The following is a 10,604-nucleotide window of genomic DNA, read 5'->3' on the forward strand; positions in this document are numbered from 1 at the left end:
TTTTGTTGCTGTTTATATGAGTGTAAACTAGCATGTCCTATATATTCTTGGAAGGGTTTTGGATTTTTATCATCAATAACAGCTCTAACTCTACCACAAACTGTTTTAACAACTGAAGGAAAATATCCGCCAAACTCACCTTTGGGGTTTTTTTTAATGCAAAATGGCTAAAAACTCACACCCAGTGAAACCACCTCCTCTGTCTCAAGTGCCTGTCTTGCATTTACAATACTCACTGGTGCTTCGAAAAGCCTGCAGATTCTTTAGCACTTTTTATGCCATCATTCCATGAGCTCACCACCCCCATCGATTTTCATGGCATCCCTTCATTATTATAATATGGGAATACAAACATTTAAGATTAGCAAATATATTCCAGCGTCCCCTCTACTGAATCCCATGACAAGCAAAGAAAAGGAAGATGGGAAATTCAGTCCGAAGGTCAACTAAAAATGCAGCTGACAAATTTACCCGTCTTTTTATGTTGTGATATCAAGAGAGAATTACCCTCTCAAAGCTTTCCCGGTGGGTACAGGAGCACCACCTAGCATAAAAGGAATGACAACAGGACACACATTAAGGGGAGCTGCTTGTGCAGCGTTTGTTTACATTAGCACGCTTGTGCCCCCGTTCTGCAGAATGACAGCAGAGTCAAGAATGGGCTAAAAAGGACGTGGACCCAACAAGCAGACTTCGATGGATTTGAATCCGGGCTCTGCGACTCTGAGCACATTATGTAACCTTTTCAAGTATTTTGTTTCTCCTTCTAAATATGGAATAATAATCTCTGAACTTCCAAGAGTTGTTCTGAGGATTAAATAAATTCTTGCACATAACAAGCTTAGCATAGAGCCTAGCGCTTCGAGAATGCTCAAAAAAACCTAATTCCTTCTCTCTCGTTTTTTTTTTTTTTTTTTTTAATAGGAAAGTTAAATCAGTCAAGTCTATCTAGACTCCTGCTGGCTGAGTATATGTTAGGAATCTGGATCAACATAACAGGGGTTCGATGGAGTTTGCAGCTGGGCTAACTGGGGAGAGAATTTTGATGCTTTAAAGAAGGGAACCAGAAGCGCGGGAAAGATAAGCCCATTTCTCACGGATTTACTTCCTTGCTTCTCACTGTTATCTGTCCCTCGTCCTAAGCAAATGCTTTTTCTCCCCTCGGCTGATATAGGCCATCCCCTTTTCTATTACCCATGGCCTCAAGTTAGGCTTTAGACAGTCCACACTGGGCAAGACCGTAACGGGGGTCTCGCTCCAGACTTGCTGGTAACTGCCGAAGGCTAGGGGCCCCGTGCGCCACCTTCAAAGATTAAAAACTAAGGGAGATTACGTTCATCCTTTCAGCAGAGAAAAGGGAACGTGGTTTGGGGTTCACTGAACACAATCATTCTCTACACGGTCAGGACTACTCATTTTAAGCCCAATTTGGCGGTTCTCACTTGTGAGAAAAGAAGTCTTGAAATAAGCGAAGGATTTGGGATGTGGGAAAAAATGCTGGAATTACTGAGGATGGAGAGAAGAAGGGGCCCGGCCACTCATTCGATTTCACAGAAGCCCAGACGGCTGTGGCTAGGTCAAGTCTTCTGGTCCTCGTGTCGTGTTTTACAGCTGGGGAAACTGAGGCTGACGGGGAGAACTTAACCCGAGGTCGTGGAGCTGGGAAGGCGCAACGCTAAGGCTAGAATCCCGGTGACAGGATGCTTGGTCTGACCTTCCGACACTGCTGTGATCCCAGACATCACCTGGGACACTGCCTGGGAACCCAGATCTCTCTGCCTCTCTCCCTGCCTCCATGCTGCCCTCCGTAGGCAGAACCGCGGGCAGTGGGGGCAGGGTGGAATGTGCAGTGTCACCCAGGTTATGAGGCGGCGAGTCCGGATTAGTGCAGTGGTGACCCCCAGATTCACGGGGCTCTGACCTAATCTTGCTGAGCCCAATCCTCCAGGGGACAGACGAGGGAATAGGTGCTTCTAAGAAAGACCCCAAGGGTCCAAGTCTAACGAGGTACGTTGGGAAGACACCACTCTCTTCCAGTGGACTGAGCGTGCCTCACGGGGGGCGGGGGCGGTCTAGACTTCCTCAGCAGCTTCGCATACAGTGACGGCCCCAACAGAGAGCTGACGGAGGAAGAATGGATCTTGTCACCTGGGGTCTCTTACGGGCGTACGATCCAAAGGAGAAAAACAAGCCAAAAAAAAAAAAAAAAAAAAAAAAAAAAAAGCGGCAACTGGAAGGAGGAGAAATGAAACTCTTCTAACCAAGCTGAGTATTTACCAAATAGCTATTTTCCAGCCACTGTCTCTAACTGTGGTCATTCGCAGGCCTTCACAGCTCGGTCTTGAAGGCCAACTCCAGCTCTCAGGGGGTAGGCAACCTACGGCTCACTTCACCCCAATCGAAGAATTTCTCGACTTCTACTGTATTCTGTCACCATCTTAACATTCCTCACATGTTATTATTAAAGACTCTCTTGACATTTCAAGCAGACGCACACTGATACTCTGTCATAGTCTAGGAATTCTAATGCTCCTGGAGTAAAGCAGGATTTTAGACTATGAAAAAGCAGCGTCTTGGTCTTCCAAGGGGGGGATGCGGAAGTGAGACACGCAGAGACCCTGCGCCTCTCGGCCCCTGGCACGGAGCAGTGGCAACATGAAGCTACGATGCTATTAGGACTTCTCTTTCCCCAGCACCTCTGAGCTTATTCAGAGAGAGTCACGAGGCTCTAGGAGGCCACCGCTGCGAGGAACTGTCCTGAGAACTGCTTTGAATGGGGTTAGAAAGGTCCAAAGGGGGACCCATGACAGATAATATACTTGTGAAAGTCCAGGAAGTTGAGGTGATTACAAACAGCCCCGCTGATGGTAGAGGCGTCACAGGTGAAGTCCCCAGAGTCACTGATTTGCGTTAGGCTTACTGTCTCTCCCTCTGCTATTTGCAACTTGCGCACTTTTCTTTCTGCTGACATTTTCTTAGAGCTTATACAGTACCTGGGGTAGATGGATTTGGAAAACTTCAGAATGAGCCCAGTGCCGCTGAGCTCCAGCCCTGGCCCCGCTGCCACGGACTGCTGGGGCGAAAGCTCCTCGAGGCAGAGGACAGCGTGGCCTCACCAGCCAAGTTTCAAAACCCTCAGTCTGTAAGGCCTGGGTGTGTGCAGAGAACCTCATGGGGTATAGCAGAGCAAAACCTGGCCACCCCAAAATGTCTCTCTGGCATGTGGATTATTTCGAGCTGAAAAGACTCAAGGCCCAAGAGACTCAGACACTCTGACCTTCCCCGCAACTGCCTGAAAGAATTCAGAGGGCCTGTCGGAGCAGAGCCATCACCAGCAGGATCTGCAAAGAATATGGGCTAGGAGGTAGGGGGTGGGAAGCTCGGCAGGGCCCAGAGATCAGAGTCCACTCTGTGTCCCACTGTCTCCGCGTGGTCCCACAAACATTTATTTACCAAACATTTACTTTTCCATTGCCCTGTGAGGCGCCTTCCTCCCCTCTGAAGGCCCAAACCCCTACCCCCAACACCCTCTTTTGTCTTTAGCTGAAGATGGTATTTATGGTGAGGGTTCTGGCCATTTTGATAAGTGACTCCGTTTTCCCCTGGGTCACTCCCGTGTGTACACGCTGCTACGCTTTTGTTTGATTTTCTCCTGTTACTCTGTCTTCGTGTCAACTGAACTCTGAGGCCAGCCAGAAGAGCCCAGACGGGGAGAGGAAAATGTGCCCCTCCCTAACAGGGCCATGACGACCCCTGTGTAAAAAGCCATAGAGCAGCACTGGGCAAGCGAAGGAAGATGGGTTGCAAAGGCTGGGCCACAATCCCAGGGCCGGCCCACCATCTGCCCTTGCTTTTGGACAAGTTAACCGGATCGTCTGTACCTCCGTTTCCTCTTTTGGAAGCTGGGAGGGCACCAGTCACCTCTCTGACTCTCAGAGGACCGTCATTGTTAAGATCACCATCCGTTTCGTAGCACCTTCTCAGAGAGCAAGAAGAAATACTACATTAAACATGCTCATTTTAACCATGTATGAGACACATACTGATTTCCAGAGGTGAGATTCGCCCTTTGAAACATGACTCTCGGGATGGAGGAAATAGGGTAGAATCTACTCACAGAGGGGTTGTGAGGATTCAGTGAAATTAAGGGTCAACGCACTAGGACAGTGCCTTGGCAATACAGTAGGAGCTCGATAAATATCCTTTCAAATGGTTTCCGAGCTCCTTTATGAAACAGTTACAAGCAGAATATGGGCAATCCACAGGTCTCTTCTACAGCCGATGGATCCCAGTGGATTGTGAGGGTAACCAACTCATCCCAGTTTGCCCACGACTCTCCTGGTTCGGAAACTGAAAACCCCAAGTCCCAGGAATCCCTGAGTCCCAGTAAGCAAACTGCGATGGCTGGTCACCATCCCATCCTGTTGAACAGAGAGATGAATTTTAAAAAGAACACAATAGTCTTCCACTTTCCTTCTCCCTCCGCTACAACCTAGGCGTATTCTCAAGAGGCTCCTTTGGCCTGGAATGTCCTTGCCAGGAGCTCTTTTCCCTGACACCTCCACATTACAGGAAGGAAGAAGCTGCCTTACTTATCTATATCCAGGGCCTGGAACACACTAGGGGCTTGATGAACAGAGACTGAATGGAGTCAAATGACTCACGCATAGAAGGTCTGCACCCCTCCACCCGCATTCCCTGCCCGGGGCCAGGCAGTTCATCCCCACGGGCTGGGTGGCTGCCTTTCCCCTTGGCTGCTTTCAGTATTCACTTTAAAGGGTCTCGAGGCTGAGGGGTTGTGGGGAGGCTGTCCTGAGGCGTGTCCCCCGACACATGCTGCGCCCTGGACATGATGATATGCAGGCCGAACCCCCCAGGCTCCTCTCTTCTTTCCTTCAAAGTCCATCTTCATACACCAGAGAGGTTGAGCTAAGGACTGAGCAAGGTCACACGGTCACGCAACAGATTAAAAAGAATAAACACGGCCAGAGAACTGTATCTATACCACGAACGTCTCAGCTTTCCAAGACAGGCAAGCCCATCAGAAGACTGTTTTCACTTGTTGTCTGTTAGACTGGGTGCTTTTCCCTTTTTCCAAAATGGAATTCTGACCCAGCCACCGACATACCTTATCCCCAGCTCGATGGCTGAGCATCTCCCGTTGGGAGTGAACCCACATAACTGGATGAATATGGGTTTAAATCTGGGGGACAGTAGGTGCTCAACTCTCACGGAAGCTTCAGGTGCTTCCTTACAAGGCTGGCCATGGCACTGGGGGGATGGCGGGGGCGACCCTGACTCTCAATACGTCCCCACTCCCTGTGTCTCTGCCCCTCCGTCCTGTGGGGAGAGAGCCTTATACTCATGACCCACGTGAGAGCGTGCACACCGACGGCGGGGATTTCCCCTCCACTTCTAACTCATTTCCATGACTGCCTATCATCCAGAAGGTGACTCTTGTCAACAGAGAACATCGAACAGGTGGAATCTTAGAATACATCCCCTGACCTCAAAAAGGACATTCCCTGCCCTCGACCCAAATGATTTCTATGGTGTCCGTCTGTCTTCATGTTAGGTGCCTACGTGCACAGTGTAGAATCTCACGTCACTTCTCGGCTTGCTGGTAAGAGTTGGGGATAATCCCCATCCCGTCCATTGACAAATGTCAAAAAATTACAACTGCCTCTGTAATAATGAAATGCAGTTAGAAACATTCCAAAGGGCTTCAAATGCCCACTAAGATGTCTTTTTGACCACCGTCGCCCCCCACTCCCCGGCCTTCTCTCTCAGTGAGACCAGTAACAGGGTGGAACATGAGAACTGAATTAACCAACCTTTCTCTGTCAACAAGCTCTACATAAGGAGTCCACTGCTAAGAAACCGTGCATCATATATTTTGATACCTTCCAACAAAAACAAAAAGAAGACAGATGCATCTCACTCCCAGTGCTGCATAGATAGGTCTAAGCCAGACTCCGTAACCCATCATCTTGATTTCTGCCTGGTCGCTTGAACTCTGCCATGAGAATCTTAAAGGCTTTTCCTTCCTTTTGGTTCGAGTGCAGTGTTGTACACAGAGCACCATAAAGGGAAACATGGCCAACCACACCATCCTCCAAGGGGAACAATGCTGATTTTTAAAAAATTGCATAAAACTCTTTAGGGAGGTTTGACTGTCGGTAAGAAACGCAAGGGCCTCCTGTTTGGGGTCAGAGTTGAGGTGTCTGGGGTTTAGATCTGGGGGCTGGCAAGAGACACGGGACAGCACTCCAGCGGTTCTCCCTGGCTTTGGTCACGTCTGGGACTGACTCTGTCCTCCCGAATTCTCCAGTGGAATCCTTTCACAATGATTCTCCAGGGTAGACATAATGAGCCTCTGTTGATCTCTACTGTAAGATCCAGTCTGAGCTTACTGGGTTTGTTCTTACAATGGGGGCGCACGTGTGACCTCTCTCCCGGACGTGAACACCAGAGGCCTCAGGACTGCTCTGCAGAGAGAGTCTGGGTGGTGGTGGCCTCATCCTGCTCTACCAGTGATCACCCTTTGGGAACACGCTCAGGCCTTGATTGCTCTTTCCTGTAGTGCGAAGTGGCACAAACGGTTTTCACATTCGAGTTAACAGATGGTAATTGTGTAACAGACTCTGAGATACTTGGAGGTTCAGGTATCTCCTGGACCGGGAAACGCCTTCTTCAAGGGAAACAGAAGTAGCCCTTGGCTCAGTCATATACAAGGCATGCCCCATATGTCGGTCTGCTGTTGGGAGAACCGAGAGGTGACGGTGGGTGATGCCAACGGGAAACGAGACAGAAAGGCTGCGGAGACACAAGGACACCCTTTCCACGTAGCCTAGCTGCTGCACGGACCTGGCTTCCCCAATACCTCGGGTTCTCTGGGCACAAGGATGATTAGTCAAGTCAATTAAAAGGTACACTTCCAGACATGGGTGCATGAAATGGCAAATGGAAATACAAACATCAGAGAAACAGGAAGCCTCAAATGGGTCTGGCTGTGAGTATAACTGTACTTTGCCCCAAACTCTCCCAAACAGACCGTGTCTGCCACCCAAAGAGTCTCCATCTAATCCTTGATAAGGGCATCGGGCACAGAAAACTGCTGACATCTTCTTGCGCATTTCATCTGATTAAATATCTAATGGGTAAAATCTGTTTGGGTTTGGCCCTTATCTAGCACTGAAAGTCTCTTTGGAGCATGCTCCTGATGTTTCCAAGAACGCATTAGTGTCAGCGAACGCTACCCAATGAATGAACAGTGCCACTGGAGAGCTATTTCTGTTTATTTATAGTCTATTTTTTTTTTTCCTCTAGAGTATAAGAACCAGGAGGGCAGCCCGATCCATTTCACTCATCTCATACTCCTTAGTGGCTACTACAAGGCTCTTGCCATGTTACAGGCTCCGGGTAATGTTTGCTAAATGCACGAGCAGACAAATGGATGGATGGATGAATATCCCTCAGCCAGCTCTCCACGACCCCCAACATCGGCAAGTGTAATAACTGCAGGTGAAGCTGCCCTTGGGGGAAACTGACCAATATGGTGACTAGACTGGTTTTCTAGACCGAGGCAAAGAAGGATGAAGTACGAAGGGGCGAGCCGACCTTTAGGGAGCCAGGAACCTAAGGGAACAAGTTGCTAATAACGTGATGCAAATTGTTTTCTTCTGCTCCTCTAGAAACTTCTTCTGCAAGGGCCAGCCAGATAGTAAATATTTTCAGCTTTGCAGACCATAGAGACGCTGTTGGAATTACTCAACTTTTCTGTTGTAGAGCACAAGCAGTCACGGATAATGCGTAAATCGATGGGCATGGCCGTGTTCCAATACACCCTTATACGTGGATGCTGAACCTCGAGCTTCATATAGTTTATGCTTCCTTTGATTCTTACCTCCCCTACCCCCAACGATTCAGAGTGTAAAAACCTTTCTCAGCTCGTGGGATTCGGCCCAGGGTCTGTAGTTTTCCAAGCCCTGCTCTCGACAAGCACTGTGTCCTCGTTGCAGCAACGCTCTCAAGCTCGGAAGACGCCGAACTCTTCAGAATTAGCCCCGCCTTCCTCCCTTAAAGCAAACTCGCTGGCAAAAACGTTATAAGGAACATCACCGGTTAACTACCACATAGTAACTTCTGGCCAGGTGATCGTCTTTGATTCCAATCAAAAGTTGAAAAGCCTGCCTTGGGTTTGATGTAGGACTGGAGGATGAAGGGAAATCTATGACTACATGAAATCCACAAATAATCCAAGAGTCATCACATCGGCCTGTACCACTCCCAGGCCACATGCGCCAAAACTCAACATTAAAGCTGCCAGAAGATAACCACCTGACTTACTGATCATCTAGCTCCTTTCCTTCTCCCACCCGCTTCCTGTGGAGGGTGAGGAATAGTGAATAAAATAGATAGTCAGTTCCTGAGTAGTTAACGGTGGCCCCGCACTCAGATTTGCAGTCTGGAACGCCAACCTAGGTGAACCGTTGCCTCTGGTAAACGGTTTATTCTAGCTGATCATTAAAAATTTAATTGTATCAATTAGATACATAGACGCAGGAACTTGGATCACTTTATAAACACCACCACTGAGGCATGTAAATTCAGGTAGCCACAGCCGTGGAGTTTGCTTTGTTCAACCCAATGCTTTAAGGGCTTCCTATGTTTCAACGACCAGTGAACTCGGGGGGTGAGATAAATATACTCCTCCTTTCCTTCCCAACAAACGTGCTAAATTTAAACATGTTTCCAAAGGCTTATGTAAGAATTTGGGGATTTTACGATGCGCCCTTTGCCTGTATAAATATCCCCCGGTCCTAATAAGTTCATATCTGTAGTCTGAATGGAAAAATATTAACTACTTAAAGAAAACAACTTTTGAGACATTCTGACTAAAAATAAAATGTGATTTGTCACATAAGATGATAACTAATTAAAAAAAAAAAATCCTTTCTATCCTGAAAGTCAAAACAAGAAGTTTAAGTGTGTGTTGGCTGATTTTTCTCTGCAACTATTTGAAGCTGTAAATGACTTAACTCAGTAAAATTCCAAATGTAATTATCTTCTGTACTTAGCCTAGGGCTCTCCATATATCTCGGCATTGCTGTCTTGCATACAAAATAGGCTTTTCGATGGCTGGTAACAATATAATGTACAACATTGTTTTAATTTCCCCGAGTCGGCTAACCTCTTGCCTACACTGAACCAGCCAGAGGAAGAAGCCACAGTGAGTCATCAAGCACTCAAAAGCATTTTGGAACTCGGCTGCGTAAATGGGGTTTGTAGGGTCAGCCTTTTGCAATTGTACGTTTTAATAATCTCCATTTCTGACCCAATTTTTACTTTTAGAAACAAATTTTCTATTAATTATACCAAGGAGGGAATTACTGTTAAAATATGGTGGGGTTCATCAACAAGTTACATCAGGAAGTAGAACCCACACTTAAAGTGCCCCTCACCCAAATGTGATCCACAGGAACATTTGCTGAAGTTAATTTTCTGTAGTCATAAAGTACATTCCTCATGGCCCAGTGAATTTCCAAATACAAGATTCTCTCTCTCTCCCTCTCTCCCCCCACCTACACACACACACATATCTATATATATCTGATATCCACATGATATATATACCTAACATGTGTTTATATGTACGTGTGGGTGTAAGTGTACATATTTAAAATTTGTGCAGTGAACTCTCAATTGTTCTCAGTGATGGAGAGAAAAAGGGGACAATGAAAACTTAGGCATAAATCCACATATAGTTTCTATTTTAACTCTGGAGAACAGCCTTGCATGTGTGCTGGCTCGCTCAGTCTTGCCCACACACTCACGTGCTCGCTCGCTCGCTCTCTCTCTCTCTCCATTCATTCAGTCCCCATCTCTCTCCCCAGCTTGTTTTCCTAACTTCGGGTTAATAATATTAGCAACGGAGAGGGCTTAGACCAACAACAGATAACCAGAAAAGTTAAAGGGAGAAGAGAGAAGGGAGGTAAAGCGAGAGAGAGAGATGGAAGAGCTAAAAAGCAGAGGCTGAGGGTTGGCGGCATATACAGGGATGCACAGAACTTTGAAATGTCTGAGCGGCAGTGCCCAAGAATGAACTGGAGCTGAACCTCCCCAAAGAGAAAAGTAAATAAAATACAATAAAATAAAATAAGATAAAAGAAAGGACAACAACAGGTTTTGAACCTTCCATTCAATAATGAGTACACAGGAACTCATTACAGAACACTACAGAAATTTGGAAGTGGAGGAATACTGAGGTAATATCAAAAATAAATGTGGTTTTACCTGTAGCTCTAACTGCTGTACAACCTGCATTTGTACTCTACATTGGGCTGTACTTCTATCGTCCAGCGCATGCTCACTGTTGAGATGTCTGCAACAATACATAGAAAATCATTAAGTGAAATGGAGAAACAAAAAGGAAAAATTAAGTTACCAGGATGTTCACGCATCAACTAGGCAGTGGGTCTAAGTTCACAGTGGATCACAGTCCTGCGGGTGGCCTGCCCTTTTCTGTTCCCACCACTGAAAACTGTTATTACGGATAATTGAGTACACTGTTAGCACCAAAATAAAAGGCTTCCAGGGAGAAG

General features: G+C 46.9%; 1 protein-coding gene across 10 annotated transcripts in view; it reads right to left on the reverse strand.

The window, feature by feature from the left end:
- The window catches only part of FOXP1 (forkhead box P1), a 598,636-nt gene that overhangs the window by 34,093 nt on the left and 553,939 nt on the right, over positions 1-10,604 (reverse strand). For all 10 annotated transcript variants that reach the window (XM_029241873.1, XM_029241878.1, XM_029241872.1 and 7 more), the window contains one exon: positions 10,297-10,384. In XM_029241873.1, the coding sequence (XP_029097706.1) occupies positions 10,297-10,384 (88 nt within the window). The remainder of the gene's footprint in view (positions 1-10,296; positions 10,385-10,604) is intronic.

The sequence above is a fragment of the Monodon monoceros genome, unplaced genomic scaffold, assembly GCF_005190385.1.
Source record: "Monodon monoceros isolate NGI ecotype Baffin Bay Population unplaced genomic scaffold, NGI_Narwhal_1 Super_Scaffold_3, whole genome shotgun sequence".
Taxonomy (NCBI): Eukaryota; Metazoa; Chordata; class Mammalia; order Artiodactyla; family Monodontidae; genus Monodon; species Monodon monoceros.